Source organism: Colletotrichum scovillei (genome assembly GCF_011075155.1).
Source record: "Colletotrichum scovillei strain TJNH1 chromosome Unknown Contig00009, whole genome shotgun sequence".
Classification (NCBI taxonomy): Eukaryota; Fungi; Ascomycota; class Sordariomycetes; order Glomerellales; family Glomerellaceae; genus Colletotrichum; species Colletotrichum scovillei.
Window position 1 is genome coordinate 718,780 of NW_023336267.1, and position 20,059 is coordinate 738,838.

Sequence of the window (20,059 nt, forward strand, 5' to 3'; positions counted from 1 at the left end):
CCCGCATCTTGGTGCCGTGACTTTAATTCCCTGCCTCCACAGTGCGATAACAGCCAGCCAATGACGGTACACGGGTGTCCTGATAGGGGTGGACACTGCGCAGGTGCTCTCCTTCCCTCTTTCTCGCGCGCTTCGACTCCACGCATTCTCTCTCTCCAGAAGCCGAAGCCTTGGAGAGAGCCCTCCGCTTTTGTATTTCCCATTGACACTCGTTTATGTAGGCCTCCAGCGCCAACCACCCCCACGTCCCTTGACTTGTTTGTCTTTGTCCCAGTGGTCGCGGGCAATCCTTTTGCTCGAATCGACAGAGCTCTTTTTTTTTCTAGAAAGTTTCCATCCGGCAGTACTCGACACTACCTTAGACCAGGGCAGCGAAACCCCCAGACAACCTCTCCCACCCGGCCAGGCGTAGGTAGCTGCGCGCATCGTCGGCACGGCGCTCGCTACACAAGTCCAACTACCATGCCATGGCTGCGTTCCATTCATTGTCGTCCGGCGCGACGCCCGGCGACGGCATGAGCCTCAATAGCGCCGTGGTCGACGGTATAGACTCTTCCATTTTTGACGATTCACTGCTGTAAGTGCCCTTCCCGTCCTCATTCAGCACTTGGCGAGGCTGGTAAGACGCAGCAAAGTCAGCTCCTCCCGTCTCGCCGGCACCCGATCGCAACCATGATATGAAAGTCAATTTGGCTAACACATGCCTCGCCTCCTCCCCTGTAGAGATACCGTCAATGGCACATTTCCCGCATTACCGTTCACGCCCACCTACGGCTTCGAAGACTTCTCCGCAACAGGCTTCGAAGACCCCTTTGCGTACTCAAATCGGCAGTACGAAGCACCACCCGCTCCCGAAGATTTCAACCAGGACTCGCCCACACAGGAGCTGGATAACAAGTTGCTCGGCTTTTCGGCCCCGACGCTGAAGGCGACGCTCTTGGACGGTACGGGCCAACATGTAGAACCCAGCATGACGGCCGAGCTGTACGGCATGTTCTTCGTCGCCGAGGACGTCTTTGGCGCCGAGAACAGCGGCCGGCCCCTCGAGTTGACGTGCTATCGGCGAAACCTGTGGCAGTGCTCTGGCCAGGTAACCATACCGCGACACATTACCCACGTGGTGGACGAGCAGGGCCGGCAGATGCCCATATTCGAGCTGTCCGCCTCCATAACCGCCATCGAGTCTATCGAGGGCAAGGTTACAGAAATCATATCAATACCTTGGAAGAGCGCGCATCCCATAGGCGCCGAGGAACCCAAATCCAATGGCGGACCGCCCAACATCGTCTTGGACCTAGCCAACGGGCAAGAGGTGGACGCGAACCGGATTTCCCTGCCGTTATCATGGAAAAGGCTACAGTTCAAGCATGCAACAGCGAATAACGGAAGGAGAAAGGGTCTCCAACAACATTACATTGTGGAAATCAGCTTGGTCGGCAAGCTGCAGTCGGGCGAATACATCAAGATTGCCGAAACCCACTCCGGCCCCGTCATTGTCAGAGGCCGCAGCCCGAGGAATTTCGACAGCCGGAAAGACATTCCCCTGACGGGTGGAGATAAGAAGGTTGGCGGGAGGAGCAACAGCGACGCTACCGCCGCGACGCCGCAGAAGGAGAATGGCGGCAACAGTGGCCTTCCCACGCCGATACCCAAATATCAAAATGTTGGGAACGTCCAACAACCAGCAGACTGGGCGCCGCCGCAACTCTACCGCGAGTCGAGCGGGGGCCAGCCGCCAGCAAAGAAGCTTGCCATGTCACCGGGTATCAACAGACCACCTATCCCGGCATGGTCTACAGAACCCTCGAGAAGCCTGGGCAGGGCATCGGCATCCATCTCGGCTCCGCGCGGTGCCATTTCCGGCCCGATCAACCTATCGCTTTCAGAAGACGAGAGGAGTCCGAATAGGTCAAATTCGGACGTGCAGAGCCCGCAGTTCACCAAATCGACGGCGGCTGCGGGCCATAACCCGAGCCAGAGTCCCAAGGAAGAGGACGATCTACTCTACGAATACTTTCCGCTTAGCGTCGACGACTGGTAAGGAACTCTAGAGTTCAGTAAACACTGCACGTACTAACATGTCAAACAGGATGCCGCCAGTCGAGGCAATCTATCGCCCCCACGTAGTCCACCACACCATTGTACCGCCGGAAATCAAGGCACAGCAGCTCCGGAGCAAGGCAAAGAGATATTTTACCGCCGAATCGTAGGATTTTATATATGGGAGCATATCTGATACGAATTGACGAAAGCCGCATTCATGTTCGTTCTTTTTTGTTTCACCCAATTCCTATGTTTGGTTTCCTCCATCTTTGGTTGTGTATTATACGGTCATTGTTACATGGGCCTGCCATTCTACCGGGAAGGCAGAGAATGGTTGGCGAGAGGGGCGGGCGGTTAAATGGCAAATTAGGTCTGATGCGGTTATACCCGAGTTGTAGGTGACGGAGACTCAAATACAGAAGTGTTGTTATTATAATCGGCTCAGCTTCTTTTCTGAAGGTCGAGTTTCCGTTCATCGCATTGCGTGCAACACAGTACTTGACATATCGCACGTACCAAGGACGCTGCAAAGTACGATGCTGTACGGAAATCTCTTGACATTTTGAGTGTCTTTTATCTCAACTACACGACCAGATCTGCTCTATCTGCTCTATCTGCCCCCTTACGCAACATCCAAGTGGACGTCAACCCCCATCCCAGGAGTTTATTGATTTCCCTTATACAAAACTTTCTTCTTTTGTTACTACCAAGTCATAAATCTAGGTCTCTTAAAAGTTTTCATCTGTTTCCTTTCCCTTTATTTGGCCGTAGTCTACTATGCTACATTCTGTTTAGGCCTTGTTCAACCCCAAAGAACCCTTCTCCTTTCCTACTGCAATGCGTCTTTAAATGGCATCTAGCGAGTGTAAAAAGATATCAATATGCTTACAACAATCTCAGATTGAATAGAAAAGAAAAAAAAGAAGAAGGAAGAAAAAGTGGTCTCTGTCTTTTCAAGCACCAACGGCATTAACCCTAGACATCATCTGCTGCTCCGGGTTCGGCGTCAACCGCCTCGCGAGCGCAGGCTCAGGGATCCTCGACGCCATACGATCCGGAACGAGCTCCGGCGTAGCAGACCTACTAATCGACGTCGAAGACGTCTGCTGCTGCTTCTCCGGATTGGGCGTCAACCGCCCCGTAACCGCAGCAGGGACCCCCGGGATCCGCTCCGCCATCCGGTCCGTCACGAGATCGGGCGTCACGGCGCGGAGCTGCTGCTCCGAGGGGGTCTTTGTGCGGGAGGCCATGCTCTCGAAGACGAGCTCGATGTCCGGGGACGTGGAGCGCGAGCGGACGGGGTACTCTGTCGCCGGGGAGGCGCGGAGCAGGCGCGAGGTTGTGGGCTGCGGGTGGAGGATGGTGGGCGTGTCGACCTCGTCGATGCGGGTTATTGGGATCGGGGGAGGGGATGGGCCGGTGCGGATTTTGGAGGGGAGGATTTGTTCGAAGCCTTGTTCGCGGGCTACCTTTTCGATGGATTTGAAGTACTGGGGTTTTGTAATCAGCCATCCAGATTTCCCTCCTTGGTTTCTTTGGAGTCTTACCTTGACCGTCTTGACTTGCAGCTCGAGCGTCGCATCCTCGTCTACGACTATCATGGGGTGAGGGTGCAGCTGCAGACTCGACAGCGTCCACATGTGGTTGACCCCTTGCTCGATACACCTCTGCAGCGCAAGCGCCTTCTTCGCACCCAAGATAATCGCCACGACCTCGCGCGCCTCGAGCACGGTCTGAACACCGACGGTGAGGGCCAGGCGCGGGACCTGGTCAACGTCGTTGCCGAAGAAGCGCGAGTTAGCGAGGATGGTGTCGTAGGCGAGCGTCTTGACGCGGGTGCGGGAGGCGAGGGAGGAGCCGGGCTCGTTGAAGGCGATGTGGCCGTCCTCGCCGATGCCCGCGAGGAAGAGGTCGATGCCGCCGACGGCCTTGATCTTGGACTCGTAGGCGACGCACTCGGCTTCGAGGTTCGGGTTCTGGCCGTTAAGGATGTTTACGTTTTGGGGGTGGATGTTTACGTGGGAGAAGAGGTGCTTCCACATGAAGGAGTGGTATGATTCTGGGTGGTCGCGGGGGATGCCGACGTATTCGTCCTGGGGTTGTGTTAGATGCGGCCCATGGAGGTCATTGTTGTTATGAGATATCCACGTACCATGTTGAAGGTGATGACATTTTCAAAAGAGATCTATGAGTACACATGTTGTTAGTGACCAAGAAGACGCTTGATGATGATGGTAGTTGAGAGACATGGTCCTACCTCTCCAGCCTTGTACTTCTGAACAAGGATCTTGTATACACCGAGGGGACTGCTTCCCGTGGGCAAGCCAAGCACGAAGGGATGCGCCGGTGTAGGGTTGAAGTGCTTGATGCGGTCAACGACGTAGTTGGCTACGTAGGCGCTGGCGGCCTCGGCATCGTCGCGGATAATCAGCCTCATCGTGGGGGTGGATGTGTTTACACGGATAGGGAAAGGTACAACGATACGATATGATACGAGGAGGTATAACGTATAGGGCAGAGATGGATACAAGGGCAAGATGGTAGTTGGACACTCTCAGGTATCTTCAGCTTTCGTATTGTGAGGACGGAGAGGAAAGATAGATACGAGAGGGGGGCAAGATGAAAGGTGCCTTTGCTTATGAGGGAGCAATTACACCCAGGTGGACAGACCAAAAAGTCTTTGCGGTTCGCCCACGCCCCTCCTTCGAGGGGGTTCTCCCCTCCCCGGGGCCCGTCTCGTCGCAAGAAGCCTGACATCACAGACTTTTGCGGCAACAAGCCCCAAAGTATGCTGATGATTTTCCCACCTCAACCCCGTTTGTGTGGTGGAGGGGGATGGAACGTCACTGCTATCGGCCGTGTTTGAGGAACAGAGTCCCACCACCAACCGGGCCGGCAGGGAGGGAACAAGTTGTACTGTACATTACATTATCAACGTTGCCCGTGACAGGTTTTTTTTTAATCGGCCGAGTCTCTCTTCCCAAAGGGATTGGATGTCGAAGCGCTCTCGACTCATGAACAGCGGAGATGGTGTACCAATAGGTCATGGTTTTGACATGATCATCAGCACTGTTCTGCGAATGAGAAGTAGGCTGATGAGGAGGAGTCTGGTGATGAGCAGTACCTTTTGTGATCGTCTTGTTGCAGGCAGGCCGTTTTTTCTCAGATAGCATATCGTCATTCACGATTTAGACTCGAGTTGAGCCGAGCTTCCCCGGGTTTGCCGGGCCAGGGTCGGGCATGTTCCTGTTTTCCCAGGCGGGGCGATGGTGGTGTTGAAGGAGCCATGTGGTCGGGTTCAATGACTCCCCAGCACCTAGCATGGGGAGGGGGCCCAAGCTTGGAATAGCTGCTTTCTGAAGCTTCTACTGTGTGGATGTTTCGATATCGGCGCGCACGGGGTGGCGATGGTGGTCGCTTGTCGTTGACACGGCCGGCGTCCGTGAACTCGGGTCTCCCCTCCTTGGCTCTTTGGAGGGCCCTGGGCTTTCTGCAACCTGGCGGCTGACGATTGATTGCATGTCACTGCATGCCAGCAGGGGTGGACGGATGGCCTAGTGTACGTCTGGAGGATGCCGTGCTTTGCATGCAACTGATACGTGGGGACTGAAGCGAGCGATCTAACGTAACGGGCATGGTTGCCGCCGGCCGGCTACTTTAGTGTACTGTAGACATCTCATGATACATAAGGTATAGAAGGACGGATACATAATTGATGAGACCGCTCGTCACTCGTGCGGTATTGTGGATGGCTCGAGCTTGAAAGGTCAGCGGCGGCTTAGTTGTTGGTTAATTAATCCTGTACCAAGTTGCCATAGACGTGGTGCTGTGGTGGAGGCCTCGGCATTGAGGATGAGGATTGGTCCATTGGATGAGACAAGAGGCCGGTCGAGATTGATAGAGGCAACCATGCAGGGCCGGTAGAGGAGAACGTGTCAGTGCAACGGCGCGGCTGGTATCGTCAAAGATGAAGCTTGATGGTAAGGTTGTGTATGGAGTCGTGGAGTCTTGGAGGTGTTGGTTGTTGCATGTAACTTTGGTAGTGGATCTTGACAATTTGGACAAGGTGTGAGAGAGTGGGGGATCGACCCTTCCTTGGGCTCCGAAAGCGCCGGAGTCGCTGTCCGTTTTCATCTGATCTTGGTCAGCCACACCACACTGTCCACTGAAGACACTCACAGCTTCCGCAACTACCAAAAAGCAACGTTACAACTGGAGGGGGCAATTCTCCTCCTCCATCCCATCTTGCCCATCACTTACTGTGCAGTAATGTCCACCTCACAGTCAACCAGCTCAATCACAATTTCAGACAGTGCCCGTCGCGTCTTGTTTAGCAGACACCTATCTACCTTAGTGCCTAGCTTAAGCTCAGTGAGAGGTCCATTGAGTTACCAATCCTTGGCTTCTTCCAGCGAGTCGCAATGCTTCGGCTCAGCATTTCGTCTCTCCTGGTTTAAGTTGCTTCTATCCAAGTGCCACTTGTGGCTGTTGTCTCAGGCTCACAGCGTACCTATAGGCTCTTAGAAGTCTCTATCATTTCCCTGCTGTATGGTACTCTTTCATCGTTGCATGCGCTCATCTCTCATCTACCGGTTAAGCTTAGGTTTCATTCCTCTCCTACTCACCCTCTCTTGTCTCTCTCACACATACTCTCACTCTATCCCCTGCAATCCAAGCATTCGGCCCCCAAGTGAATGTAGTGGGTTGGAGCATCGAGCCTGGACTGAGCTAGACCAGATGAACCAGCCCTTGGGATTACCGCGTGTCGCCCCATCGCCTGTGCGACGTTGAAGACAACCTAGAAGACAGTCTTCGCTCATTCCCGCTTCTCACCTTGCCCACTCACTCACTCACTACCTTGCCTCTCATCCAAGACACCAAGACACCGACCGGTCTTCTGTTCAGTGACCCATTGGTTGCTGGCCGGTGTCGCCATCGCCCTTCTCTCTCCCGATTGTCCCCCTCCCCACTTCGTCGTTGCTGTTCATCCACTGTCGTTCTTGTTGGATACGACGTCTCTGGGCTTCCACCGCCAACCCGAGCAGTAGAGCGAGGGGAGGGGACCGGCAGGTTCCATTCTCTGTTGTTATTCTGCCCTCCGTGCGGTGCGCCAGTCACCCTCTCGGGTTGTGCCTGTCGATCCGCTACCAGTCCGTCTACCGTTCCGCCGTGGAGTTCGTTTAAACGTTCGATCAGACATCTTTGCAACCCTCCACTACCTTACCTCTCACACTCTTCCTCGCTCTTTCTCTCTCTCACTCATACCATCTCACTCGCTTCATTCCATCTCAACGGCCTGTCTCCGGGGGACATGGCTCGTGCCCGATTCCGTTTATTTACAATCCGATACCTCGTCAGCTAGATGATCCGGAACCCGATTGTGACCTTCTCCGTTTCATAAACAAAAGTCTCTTAATGTCATGCAGCCATATTCACCTCCTACCATGGCCACGTTTCCAAAGTCCTTCCTGGCCGCCGTCGTCAAGCAGCTGCTCCGGGGCAAATCGTTGATCCAAGCCCTCCTAGCCTTCTGGCTCACGCCACAAACCGTCTCAGGGAAACCGACAACTTCAAAGGTGGATTGTTGCAGCACATCAGGGACGACGACGCCCTCGGGCCAAAGTATCGAGGAATACCTAAAGGAGGCCGAACACCTCCTCCTGGGGCCCTTACTCGACAACGATGGCCTCATCGAGTTATCCAACGCCCTCAAGGCGCAGTTCAGAGACAAGTTGCAGACGAGCATGGCCTGTATGCTCCCTTCGTACAACCACCAGCTCCCCGGCGGGCACGAGGTCGGTCAGTACCTGGCGGTAGACGTGGGGGGGTCGACGCTGCGTATCGCGCTGGTCGAGCTGCGGGGTCGTGACGCCGTGGGCCGGGAGAGCGAGATTGTGCGGATGAGTTCGTTCAAGATCGACAACGACATTAGGAACTTGGAGGGCATGGCCTTCTTCGACTGGATGGCCGAGAGGATATGGGACATGGTGTCACAGGACGGCCAGGACCCTTCACGGCCCATGCCCATGGCCCTGGCATGGAGCTTTCCCATCGAGTAAGTTCAGTCCTCGTTGCTAGGGAACGATCATTTCCAACCGGGCGAGAACTAACCATCTTCATAAAAGGCAAACATCACTAAAAGGCGGCCGCATCCACGGCATGGGCAAGGGCTTCCTCGCCGCCGAGGGCCTCATGGGCCAAGACCTGGGCGAGGTCATCGAGGCCGCCTGCGCAGCCAGGGGCCTGACGGGCACCCGGCTGCGCGTCATCCTCAACGACGGCGGCGCCACGCTGCTCTCCCAAGCCTACGTCCACCCGGCCACCCGCTTCGGCCTCATCCTCGGCACCGGCGTCAACATCGCCGCCTACCTCCCCGTCTCGCTGATCGGCAAGCCGAAATTCGGGGACCGCCCGCGGGAGTGGTGGAGTGAGGCGCGCGACGTCATCGTCAACACGGAGCTCGGCATGTTTGGCGGCGGGGGCGTCCTCAGCGTCACGCGGTGGGACGGGCTGTTGAAGCAGGGGCACCCGAGGCCCGATTTCCAGCCCTTGGAGCAGATGGTGAGCGGGTACTATCTCGGCGAGGTGGTGAGGTTCGCGTTGATTGAGGCGATTCGGTCGACGGGGGTGTTTGGCGGCGTGGTGCCCAAGTCTCTTGATGAGCCGTACTCTTTGAAGTCCGAGACGATATCTGCTGTTGAAGGGTAAGCTTGACTTCCGTACATTCACCCTTTTTAACGAATACCCCGCTAACGATACCGACAGAGATACATCACCATCACTCTCGTCCTCCATCGACCTCTTCACCACCCAACATCCCTCATCTCACACCCCCACGCCATCAGACCTCGCCGCCCTCCGCAGCTTAGCCTCCTTCGTCTCGAGGAGGTCGGCCGCCATCATCGCAGCGTGCCTGCACGCCGTATGGTCCCTCCGTCTCGAGTCTCTAGCCGAAGAAAACGAGACAAACGCAAAACGGACGGCGTCGACGAACCGGAATTCCGCAGAGGGGGACGAGGACGAGGACGCGGACCTTCTTCACCAGAGAATAGAAAAGGAAACCGCCCTGCCCCGGACAATGGTCGCCTACAACGGCAGTGTCATCGAGTGCTACCCGGGCTACCTGGCAATGTGCCAGTCGTACGTCGACGCGCTGGTCAACCGGGGCGACAGGAGCGTCGAGCTCGTGCCGGCGAAGGAGAGCTCGCTGTTGGGGGCCGGCGTCGCGCTGGCGAGGGCGTGTGATGGGACTGCGTAAAGAGATGATTTCTCACTTGGCGTCACGCGGGGCCTCCCGTGAGAGAGCCTATGTATGTGCGGACTGAGATATGGGAGGAAGATAGAGATGGTTTTGCACTTTTGAGTGGCATAATTTCTGACAGCATGCATGGCAAGGAGTAAAAACATGGCTTATTCTTTTCTACAAAACGTATATAATCATAAAGCATTTCAATCAGCTCAGTAGCCTCATCATGTGTGAAAATTTTCATCTCATTATTTGAATTTTTGGGGGGTATCATCACTCATTTCCCGTCTCTCTATGGCTCTGAGCAGACGCATCTCAGAAAAGCCAATCTTTGCTTCTCAGCACACGCCTTACTCCTCATCGTCATCATCAACAATCTCCTCCACCTTGCGCCTCTTCCTCCCTGCTGAACGGCCTCCCTCCCGCTTCACCACCCGCGGCTCGTCACCATCTCCGTTCCCGTTCGACTCTTCACCCTCTCGCTCTTCTTCCTCCTCCTCCCGACGGCGTTGCTGCTCAAGAGCGCGCTTCATTTTGCGCAGGATAACTGGATCGTCAAAGAAGTCGTTGAGAGCGATTTCCTATGGTAGTCCGCGTTAGTGACTGAAGAGCACTTTTTCTATGAAATGGGGAGGGCACGTCTCCATCGAGACTTGAAAAACAAGACGTACCTTGGAACAACCAGCCACGGGACACTGCGCGCGATGACCCGGCGACCTACGCAGGAACTCTGTAATCGCCGCCTTTTCAAACGTGTGGCTGCACGCGCTGCTGCTGACGGGCTCCTTGAACAACTGCATGGACAGCGGACACCTGTACTCCCTATTCTCTCCAGCAATAACGAGGTCGTCGTCGCTGTCGTCTGCCTCCGCGCCCCCCGCAGTTGCCGCGGCTGATTCGCCATCACCGCTGCCGCCTCTCCGGGATACGGCAGGCATGACGGGGTTCCCGGCATCGTCGAACCAGCGCTTCGCATTGGGTAGGGAAACCTCAGCGTCGCCGTGCGCGGCATCGTGCCACAGCTTCTTGAAGGCGGCGTAGTCGTTGTTGACGGCGTAGCGCTGGTAGGCCGTCATGCGCTCGTACTCTGTCAGCTTGTCGGCGCGCTGCTGGCGTAGTATGTCGATGACGGAGTACTCTGGCGGCGGCGGTAGCACGCTCTCGTCCGCTGCGTCGTTGTCGTCCTCATCTGCGTCGCCGCCGCGACCGTTGGCCTGCGCTCGTGTGCGCCCGCCGCGTTGGAGAGGCGCCTGCTCGGGGAGCGTCTGGAAGTAGTTGACCGTGTCCGCGAGCGCAGCCTTTTCGTCGAGGAGCTCCGTCTGCCTGTCAATCAGATCGCGCAGCGCGGCCTCGGCCTCGGCCGTCAGGCGGGGGACCTCGTCGTCCAGCGCGGCTGTATGCGCTTCAACGTCGAGCTCGCGCTGGGACTTTTCCTGGCTGTCTAGGCTGTCCGTCTTGCTGTCCGCACCCTGTGACTGCGACTCGGCTCGCTTCTCGGCGAAGCGGGCGAGGGCCTCATGCCGCGTGCGGACGGCATCGTTGATGCCGACAACGGAGAAACCAAGATGTCGTATCGAGGCTTTCAGGTGATTTTCGTAGCGGTGGACGTCGCGGCTGTTGGAGAGGTCTGCAATGGCGCGCTTCGCTTCCGCTGAGAGCGGGCAGGAGAGGGGTTCGTATTCTGGGAGGGGGTTCTGGGGACCGGAGTCATCGTCTTCGTCGTCGGCGATACGTCTTTCTGGGCGGCGTTGGCCTCTGCGGCTTAGTACGGGCATCTTTGCTGAGGGCGCTGGCTGATTGAAGTCGCTGTGTCTAGGAGTTCGAATGGTAGTGTATGTATAGAGCGTAGGATGCGGGTGGATTTATTGCTTTCGTTGGTCGAACCTGGATTCTGAGCCTCACCGGCTTCAAGGATGGGAAATTTCGTGGAAGTGAAGTGGGAGACGCGATTGACGTGCTGTAGCGCGTCTGTAGGTTAAAGAGGTGCCGGGTACGTACCGTCCGGGGTTCCTTGATCGCGGGGGTAGTCCCTGCAGCACCAAAGTACACTGACACACTTCTAACCAACGTCGTCCATCTTCTGGGACACTGGAACTTTCTTCCTTCCACTTTACTATACAAGTATCTTAAGAAACACAGATTGCTATATCTATCGTCTAGGCAGTTTAGCCTTAAATCCAGGCTCCTATGGTTCTTCGTGATGCTCCTCTGCCGAAATTCCTCGGACGGTTTGAAAGTACCCGCAGCAATGAAGTGTAAGTACACCGTAACCAAGTGATGGCCCGGCTTTATTCGAAAGCGAGGAGGGCCCTTATGAGCAAACCTAGCGAGGATGGTCTAGAGGGTCACTTCATTAGTCGTATATGAGTTTGACTATGACTTCCGAGCCTCCACACATCACAGAAAGCTTTTGTTTTATCGGCTCATCAACACCAGTATCAGTAGCAACAAGTACTTAGTAATTTCCCCTTTCGGAACCTCTACTACCGTGCCTCTCCAACCTTACACAATAGTAGTCACGACGTATTGTTTGGAATATGCTCTTTACTAAGTGGAGGCAAATTTCTCGCCGAGATGACAGTTACAGTCACCGCACAGTTGGAGTCATATGCTGTCAACCTGAACCAAGGTCTACTGAGTAGCCCCTCGCAGGTGATGTTCCAACCCTTCGGATCACATGCTCTTATGTTAGAGTTCCTCTATTACAGGACCTTCAAGAGATTTAGAGCTCTCTCTTCTGTCTGGGAAAAACAGCTAGGCCAAACCAAAGCCAACAGGGCAGTCTAGCTCGTAGTGCAATACTCAGAGTATCCTTCTTTGCAACGCAGTAGATAATCGAGAAGCATATTCCCAGAACCATCAAGTATCCGTGGAGAAGAACTGGCAACATGACAGCCGGGATTGCGTGTTTTGGACTAAGGCGAGGCCATCAAGATCCTGAACATTCGAGGGATATCCCAAGACGCTACGCCTCTTACGCTGTTCACCTTTTCGAGGCACAAGGAGCTACTTTTACCGCTCAATATGTGCCCGCTTCATAAAAGTAAGTACCTTTAGAGTCTTACGTTCATATCTTCTAGGAGACCAAGACCAGTGAGCCATGCCGAATGAGAGAGTTTGCTGCGTCCTGCAAGTTTCCAAGCCATGAACATCTGCGAATGCTAGGCGTAGCACCTCAGCTCATCGTAATGAAGTACAGTAACGTCTGTAGAAAAGACATATTGCTGCATTCCCCCTGTTCTTGTTCTTATGTTTCACATCACCGTTCTCAAAGGCCAGACAGGGTCAAGGATTTCGAGGTACAAATACTGTTTACCGATATCAAGTGCCTCAAAGTCTTCTACAATAGACAAAAAAAGCAATTAAAGAACCATGAAGTGGGGATTTCAGTATGAGACTGACAGCCTTTAGTCTTACTGTGGCATCCAGGAGACGTAGAAGCAGAACCCCTCTCCTCAGATGTGCCTTGCATTTGACGAAAGCCTAGCTCAGCAAGATCATTTCACCAAGATTCAAAGAGCCTTAAACTCAGCACCTATGCAAGACTGCAGTTCAGTTGCCTCGACAGCTTAGCCAAGGACACATTATGTCTCTCCTGATGCCTCACAGAAACGCATAAGCTATCTGGCTATAGTGACCACCGTGGGTATCTGTCTAGAACCCGCATGGGACTTTGAGGAAGTCAAAAAATGTTCAAGTCCTACAGTCAAGTCAAGTTCGGTCGTTGTCGAACCACCTCCGTCGTCACGCAGAACGTATCCGTCTCTGAATACGATGTGCTGCGTGGGTAGTAGTAGTGAATAGCGTACATCGCTATTGTCATCCACCCTTTGTATGCTTCGCGCACAGAGTTCAGCTTGGAGTCAATCGACACACTTCGGCGACACACTTCTCATAAAAGCTTTTAAGTCAATACTGCTTCTATCCCAGCTTCACAGACCACCTTGTCTTGAAAGGGGCTAACCTAAGTTTCACAGCATCCCATTCATAGTCAGTGAAAGATGGGAGGTATTAGATAATTCCTGAAAAGAACGGTCCTACATCAAGGAGATTCAAGTCAACTCTGAGTCCTCTAAAACGATGTCAAATCGAATAGCCACTTGCCTTCCACAGTGTATAAGAAATTCTTTCAGTCAAGATTATCAAACCGAACATACCATTGCTTCTCAAAAGCCTTATTCCCTGTACAACTTCATCCAGAGATGAGAGACATATCAAGACCCATCACAAACAGGTTTTGGACATAAGTAGACTCGAACTGTTAGGTGTATGTGAACAACATCTTTGTACTCAAGCTTACACAACGAATTTTACATATAAAATACCCCCTCCCCCCCAACCCTCAACCCCTTCTCACACTGTGAAGGTAGCCCTCCTAAGCACACCCCCTCCACCTACTCACCGGTAGCCCAGCACCAAGACTGGGGACACGGCCGAGAAGGATATACATCTATATATATCATGGAGTGGGTAGCCCATGCACATCATCAAAACCACCCGCCGCCCACCCACCCCCTATGTCGCCTGTCAACGGTCACACAGCCCCCCAAGTACGGATACCTCAAGCCTGGAAGACATCGTCAGCTACCTGCCGGCAAACGGGGACTCGTCCACCCCCCTCCTCGCTCTGAGGTCTCCCGTCTCTCGGGAAGGCGACGGTGATCGATGGCCTTTTCGAGCCAACTTCTCTCTCCCTTCCTTCTGTCCCTCCCATTCATGCCTGTCCACATGCTTATCTCGGTTCCACGATGATTGGAACACACCGAGTGTTCAGCGATCTGACATGTCCCCAAGAAGGGTGACACTGGAGATGGAGTCAACCATCGCCTTCAATCCTCGAGGTCTTCACGCTTAATACCTACCCGACAACGATGTTGACAGCAAAGATCCAGTTCAGAGAAACGACATCCCAATAACTCCTCTCACCGTCCCACGAAATGAAAGAACCATCTCCGTCTTCTATTTCCGTTCTCACCGGGGAAGAATAAAAGAAGGCGAGAGAAGGAAGCGGAGCCCGCGCGGGGAGAAAGCAAGCTGGATGCCGGTGCCGGGCTTGTGGTGCTGTGTCATTGGGAGATATCGCAATCCCCGTGTAAACGAAGTCAACCATTTCCGAAGGGACACTCCACACCCGTCAAAACGGTTCTTAGGTCCTGGCAGACAGGTGGATGCCCTCCTCTCCCCCGATGACGAAGACCCGGGTCTCTTGAGGGAGGCCAAGATAAAGGTCAGCCGTGCATAAGATTCATAATCCAAGTGCGCCGACCACTATGTTCAAGCAGCGAGGTCGAGATAGTGATATTCATGCCTCCTTATATACCGACTTACACAACATCTCTGCACAACTTCCCGCCCCACCCCACCACCCTCAGAATGACCCAAACCTGGAACCTTCATTTTCAGAAAGGGAACCAGGTTTCGTAGGCAAAACCATAACCAGCAACCCGGTATTCGTACCCGTCGTAACTTCCGACAAAAGACCCCCCCTCTCCCCCCTTCTCCCCTCCCCTCCTCCCCAAGCCCCAAGGTTTCCAGAGCCCACCAATATTGACAGACACAGCCACATCAAATCTCAATGAGAGTTCACTTACTCATCTCACTCTCCGGAGGGGGAGGTGGGGAGGGCAGAGGAAGGGGGTTAAATTGGAGTTGCTTCATCCTTTCTTAGACATCGACAACATCTCCACACCACACCCGCGGAGGCGGGAAAGACGATGGCCTCGAAAGGGGAAATCACTGAATCCACCCTGATAGCCCTCCCGTAATGTTACCAGTGTAACGGTAGCACTAAGCAATTTTGACAGGACCCAGAAAGGCAGCTTTCGCTTCCGGGCCGTGAGGGTCTCGAAGGGATTTCAGATGTCAAGCCGCAATTAAAAAGCTTGGTGGGTTGACCAGGTACGTCGGGCATTCACGAACTCGCCTCGTCGGGCCCGAAGAACCCTTGCGGGACATGAATCTCCGGCCGAATCCAATACACCAGCCAAGCGGGCAGCAAAAAAAACACGATGAACAACGCGCAAAGAGTGGTGACGAAGAAGTTTCCTGTTTCATCCGACAGGTTATTTTGTACTAAACACCAGAAAAAAGATGTCCAAAAAAGACTACTCCGGGCCACGCTCTGTATGCGCTTTATATGCCTCAGGAGAGATGCAACCGTTTGTAAATGTAAGCTTATACAATGGGCTTTCGCCCGAAAAAAAAAACAAGCTGGGCGTGAACTGTAAGGCCACAGCTTTTTCATTTTTTTTTGCCCTCCAGTTCGAATATGAAAACCTCCCTCCTCCGTAGAGCCTTATTGTAATGAATCTCTCAATCCATATACATTGGATCCCCTCTCACCTGTGACATGGCCAGTCCCATGTCACCGCCATGCATGCTCTGCATCGTAGCTTGCATATTCGGCATCGACCGGCTCATGTTGATTGCTTGCCGATTCCCATTGGGATTCCCGTTCTGCATCATGAACCGCGCGTCGCTCGCACCCCTTTGCTGGACCTGCCTCGTCCGTGGCACCTCGAGAGTGGCTTGTCGTTGAATCGGCTGCTGGGGCATGGGCTTCGCAGTGGGCGTGTTCATGACGGCAAAACTGTCATCATCCTCCATCTCAGCATCGGCGTCGGCGTCGGCATCCCCATCCGCATCGGCATCTTGATCGCTTGCCTCGTCAATCGAAGGCGGGCCTGTTGAATCACCCGGGTCGCTATGGCCAGTGGCGCTCGTTGTCGACTGCCGATGCTCGGGGCTCGGGAATTGTTGTACCTGCTGTTGTTGCATTTGCTGCTGCTGTTGTGCTGCCTGCATCTGTTGGTGTTGTTGCGGTTGCTGTTGCTGCCCTTGCTGGTTCTGTTGTTGCTGTTGCTGCTGCTGCTGTTGTTGAGGAGTCGGCGTCGGCGTAGGGGTGCTGTTGTTTGCTTGGTCCAGTGCCCTCTGAGCATTCATGCCCGTATTGGCGACACGGTTCATGCTGATTACCGTCTTCCACCTCTCGATTGCCCGCACAACAACGTCGTTCAGATCCAATTGCCGATCCTCCAATCGCAGTCCAACGTGGCGGCTTCCGCTCTTGATACCTGCCTCCAAAACGTGGGTGAGAAGCTGCCGCTCCAGGGGCACCGTGGCCGGCGAGAATAGCTTAAACTCTCGGGGCTGTTGGAGACGGTTGAGCTGGTCGATCTGAGACTTCAGGTTGGCGTTCTCCTGCTGCAGCCTGTGCTGGTCATCCTTCATCTTGTCGATCTCCGTTTGCTTCCTGCCAACGCTCCTAGCCATTTCCAAGAGCCACAGCTCGTTCCGCCGCTGAATAGGCAGAGAAGACCAAACCTGGAAAGCTGATGCAAGGTGCTCATTCACCTGCTTCTCGAGGTTTTCCGCTGACTTTTCCGCTTTCTTCACTGCTTCGCGGGTGTCTCTGACGGGTTGATCCCGAGGAGGATATGTTAGATCTTCCATAGCTGCCGTAGTAGCAGTCGCGCAGGTAATTTTCCAGTTACTGAACTCTTCTTGGAAGAAAGCCTTCAGAGCATCATACTCTCTTTGACCGGGTGACTGAACGGACCAAGAGGTGGAAGTGGGATGCTGGGTAGAGGAGAAGAGAGTGGGCGGCGAGGCGAGGCATTGCAAGGTCAACGCAGGAAAGTCGAGGGCTAGAGGGTCAAAGTCGAAAGGCATGGAGTTGTTGTCGATTTGTTGCCTAGAGTAGCCAGGGTTAGCCACCATAGATTACTTTCCCCAATTGTTCACTTCTGTTGTTTGTCAGAGAAACTCACTTGGCTGCCCTCCACGAGCTTAACAGCTCTCGTAATGCAAGCTCTGCCGCGCGAGCAGTATCCATGGCATCTGCTAGCTTGTGCTTGACGTCGAACTGCGCCTTTTGTATGACTTGCTTGCTCACTTGTCTCGGTCTCTTTCCTGCATTTTGGCTGCCCTCGCCATCGGTCGAGGTACCAACTTCGCCGTTTTTGGCGGGGATGTTGTTCATGACGCCAGTGGCTTCCCATGAGGGAGTCCAAGGATATTTGCTCAGCGTAGAGTCCACGGCGTATTGCCCGTCCTTTGGCAGAGCCGGGGACTTGTGAGAATCTCCACTATCTGGCGCAGCATCTCGCTTGGCAGTAGGTCTAGGGGTCGTGGCTGGGGTTGAGGCGTTCCTCCCGCCCAAGGATCCTCTCGGCTGTCTGCGTGTGATGCTTCCTCGCAGACGCTTGATTGCGTCCACGTCGTGGATTCCATCTGGCGGCTTGGGGTTCTTTTCCTTGATGTAGAGATCGAGGTGTCGACCGAGAGAGGAGGACGTAAAGGCCTGGCCGCAGTAGGGGCAGTTCTTATCCTTGGGGGCGCCTAGTTTCTGTTGGCTCGAGTCGGCGTTGCTCGCGGTTTCGGCCATTTTTGGCTCGGGGTGTTGGATGTAAAGAGACGGGTGGGCAACGAGTGGTTCGAAAGGTTTATCGACGGTAGGGACGAATTCGTGTTCGTTTCAGTGAGGGTGCTACAAGGCTTCTCTTGCGTGAATAGACACTTGCAGCTGCTCCAGGGGAGCTATGTAATCGAGGGTCATATGTAGATGGACCGGGTAGAGAGTGGTCGGAGGCGAAGCCAGCAAAGTTTAAAGTTGGTAGATAAGGTAAGGAAATGTAACGAGTGGTGTTGAGGACAGAGTATTTAGATAGGCAAAGAGAGTAGTAAAAAGAGGGAAGTAATCAAGAAAAGAAGGACTAGATGCTGAAGAGCTAAACGAGTGTGCGAAGAGAAGGAGGTCGGTGGGAGATGTCGAGAAGTAGCTGCTACCCTTGTACGAACAGAGGTTTACTGAACGCAAGCCAATCCTTGTGACGAAGAAACGTGTATATCGGTCGTTCACGGAGTCAGGTATGGGAGAGGTTCGGGGTCGGTTCGAGATGTGGGCGAGAGCTAAGGTAAGGTAGCGAGTCGGGTTGACGGAGGAGGGCAAAAAGTAGGATGCCGGGTATTAAGGAAGTAGTAAAATCTTTTCCCCGGACTTGTCTCTCTCTCGCGCGCTCTTTCTCTCGGTCTCTCGATCTCTCTTGCCGTGCAGGTTCTCAATTCATCCGTGGACTCTCGCAATCTCTCGACCTCTCTGCAAAAACGAAAAGAGACGAAGAGGGGGTGGGTGGGAAAACGGCAAAGGACGGGAGGTGGAAGTAAAGTACAGAAGAGTAAGGGGAAGTTGCAAAAATGTCACCCGGGATTTAATTATTGCAGTTTTTTTTAATAAGGCAGGCGGGCAGGGGTAGCACCACCGACCCGCGCCAGAAAAGGACGGCGAGGTGGGAGCTTTGGCGCACCCTAAGGTAAAGGTACCACGGATGCTTAGGTACACCTCATTATATGGTACGGGGCGAAGAACTGAGGTGCACCCCCCATCTTCTCTACATACCCACCTTACCTCACACTAAAGCCATCCCTCCTCATCCCTCATCCCTCACTCATCCCATCCGGGCCATCCCAATCCCAATCCCAATCCTATCCTATCCTATCCTGTCTATCCACCATGACCAGCAAGCCAGCTCCTCGCTCCTGTCCGCTTTCCCCCAGATTGCCGCCAGTTTGCAGGTGCAGGTGCAGGTGCAGGTGCCCTGGTGGCCAGGTGCACAGCGCGCGCGCGCAAGCTGCAAGCACAGACGGAGCCAAGGACGGCCCAGATGCAAGCCCCCCCTTCACAAGTTCACGGGCTCAAATGTCCAGGGCCGTACGGTGGTCCCACCTCTGCGCCGGTGCTCTTTTTTTTTCATACCCATAAACACCTTTTAATAGCCATTCACTGCACCTTAATAGCATCTTAGCACACTGATCTACCTTAGCATTAAAATAGTTGGAATATTGACTTGGTGAGTTAGGTAATGTCCAATGACGCCTCACGAAGCTGGCTGCGTCAGGGAGGCGAGCCGTAGGGTCCCATCAGCCAACGGGGAGAGGAAACGTATTCCTGCATCTCCTCTCAACCTAGGTAGGTCTCCAAGGTCGAGGCCAAGTCCAAGGCTGTACTGCGTACCATCCATGACAGATATCCCAGCACACCATAATCAGCCGCCTCGCGCCTCAAAGACAAGGTGAAGAGAGAGCTCAAGCTATCGATACTTTACTTCGCTACGTGTCGGGGGACACCTTACCTTAACTCTACACCGACTGCACACCACCATTGCAATCCATAACATCTCAAGCGGCTTTGCCTTTTGGGGTAACATGGCTAAATTTTCACACACAGAGTTCAACCGAGAATCCCTCCTCCGCGGAGCAGCTCTATCTCCAAATGCTCCATCGACGCGCTCTTGTTGGTCCAAAGTGCCCACCAACTCCTCAACTCGGCATCTCTCCAGAGAGCCAATCAAGAGTCCCCTAAACCTACCAAGCACGCGATGTGTTGAACTGGGACCCAAACTCAGTCCTCGATGTCAAGACCATCCCGCTTAGGACGTCTCCTTGAGCCGCCGTCATTCCAGCGTCTGGTGGCTCTCTCACATGTCCCGTCGCTTGTTCGCTTAGTGTAGTGCTGATCTGGCCCGCGGAAAGGAGAGGGACAGCCCGGCACCGCCCTGTGCATCAGTGCTACTGGTCTAGCGCTGTCGTGAGGGGTGTACCGGGAACTTTTGCCTCGAGCAAGCTTGCTGGTCGTGTCTCTTCCACGTCGTCTCTTGTCTTGTCTTCTCCCCCTCGGGTCCCGATCTGAACCACCCAGACAAGACCCTTTAGCAATTGCGGAAATATTTCTTCAACCTTGCCGAGCTGCCTCATTGAGCCAAAATCGCGTTG

At 54.2% G+C, this 20,059-nt stretch overlaps 5 protein-coding genes across 5 annotated transcripts; 2 read left to right on the plus strand and 3 right to left on the minus strand.

Annotated features, from left to right (window-relative positions):
* The first annotated feature begins 163 nt into the window (after positions 1–163).
* HER10_EVM0006976 (NDT80/PhoG like DNA-binding family protein) lies at positions 164–2,452 on the plus strand. Its single transcript, XM_035476544.1, has 3 exons — positions 164–577; positions 724–2,037; positions 2,090–2,452. The coding sequence occupies exons 1-3, from the start codon at positions 468–470 to the stop codon at positions 2,208–2,210; spliced, it is 1,545 nt and encodes a 514-aa protein (XP_035329555.1). The 5' UTR covers positions 164–467; the 3' UTR covers positions 2,211–2,452.
* Positions 2,453–2,661: 209 nt separating this feature from the next.
* Positions 2,662–5,143, minus strand: HER10_EVM0001145 (glucosamine-6-phosphate isomerase). Its single transcript, XM_035470901.1, has 4 exons — positions 4,301–5,143; positions 4,196–4,228; positions 3,591–4,136; positions 2,662–3,533 (listed from the first exon to the last, which is right to left on the minus strand). The coding sequence occupies exons 1-4, from the start codon at positions 4,478–4,480 to the stop codon at positions 2,997–2,999; spliced, it is 1,296 nt and encodes a 431-aa protein (XP_035328844.1). The 5' UTR covers positions 4,481–5,143; the 3' UTR covers positions 2,662–2,996.
* A 1,153-nt stretch (positions 5,144–6,296) lies between these two features.
* Positions 6,297–9,449, plus strand: HER10_EVM0010909 (hexokinase). Its single transcript, XM_035480354.1, has 3 exons — positions 6,297–8,098; positions 8,169–8,747; positions 8,809–9,449. The coding sequence occupies exons 1-3, from the start codon at positions 7,464–7,466 to the stop codon at positions 9,299–9,301; spliced, it is 1,707 nt and encodes a 568-aa protein (XP_035330044.1). The 5' UTR covers positions 6,297–7,463; the 3' UTR covers positions 9,302–9,449.
* A 190-nt stretch (positions 9,450–9,639) lies between these two features.
* HER10_EVM0011175 (uncharacterized protein) lies at positions 9,640–11,197 on the minus strand (the record flags this gene model as incomplete). The annotated part of the gene is made up of 2 exons (XM_035480613.1): positions 9,961–11,197; positions 9,640–9,870 (listed from the first exon to the last, which is right to left on the minus strand). The coding sequence occupies exons 1-2, from the start codon at positions 11,062–11,064 to the stop codon at positions 9,640–9,642; spliced, it is 1,335 nt and encodes a 444-aa protein (XP_035330064.1). The 5' UTR covers positions 11,065–11,197.
* Positions 11,198–15,371: 4,174 nt separating this feature from the next.
* Positions 15,372–18,575, minus strand: HER10_EVM0006574 (uncharacterized protein). Its single transcript, XM_035476157.1, has 2 exons — positions 17,059–18,575; positions 15,372–16,982 (listed from the first exon to the last, which is right to left on the minus strand). The coding sequence occupies exons 1-2, from the start codon at positions 17,673–17,675 to the stop codon at positions 15,602–15,604; spliced, it is 1,998 nt and encodes a 665-aa protein (XP_035329496.1). The 5' UTR covers positions 17,676–18,575; the 3' UTR covers positions 15,372–15,601.
* Between the last annotated feature and the right edge of the window lie 1,484 nt (positions 18,576–20,059).

Coding starts and splice junctions, on each gene's coding strand:
- HER10_EVM0010909 (XM_035480354.1), top strand. CDS start 7,464: ATGCAGCCATATTCACCTCCTACCATGGCCACGTTTCCAAAGTCCTTC. Junction 8,099..8,168: donor GCATGGAGCTTTCCCATCGA/GTAAGTTCAGTC, acceptor TCTTCATAAAAG/GCAAACATCACTAAAAGGCG. Junction 8,748..8,808: donor ACGATATCTGCTGTTGAAGG/GTAAGCTTGACT, acceptor CGATACCGACAG/AGATACATCACCATCACTCT.
- HER10_EVM0006574 (XM_035476157.1), bottom strand. CDS start 17,675: ATGGCCGAAACCGCGAGCAACGCCGACTCGAGCCAACAGAAACTAGGC. Junction 16,983..17,058: donor AGCTCGTGGAGGGCAGCCAA/GTGAGTTTCTCT, acceptor TGGCTACTCTAG/GCAACAAATCGACAACAACT.
- HER10_EVM0001145 (XM_035470901.1), bottom strand. CDS start 4,480: ATGAGGCTGATTATCCGCGACGATGCCGAGGCCGCCAGCGCCTACGTA. Junction 4,137..4,195: donor ATGTCATCACCTTCAACATG/GTACGTGGATAT, acceptor ACACAACCCCAG/GACGAATACGTCGGCATCCC. Junction 3,534..3,590: donor TGCAAGTCAAGACGGTCAAG/GTAAGACTCCAA, acceptor ACAAAACCCCAG/TACTTCAAATCCATCGAAAA.
- HER10_EVM0006976 (XM_035476544.1), top strand. CDS start 468: ATGGCTGCGTTCCATTCATTGTCGTCCGGCGCGACGCCCGGCGACGGC. Junction 578..723: donor ATTTTTGACGATTCACTGCT/GTAAGTGCCCTT, acceptor CCTCCCCTGTAG/AGATACCGTCAATGGCACAT. Junction 2,038..2,089: donor CCGCTTAGCGTCGACGACTG/GTAAGGAACTCT, acceptor CATGTCAAACAG/GATGCCGCCAGTCGAGGCAA.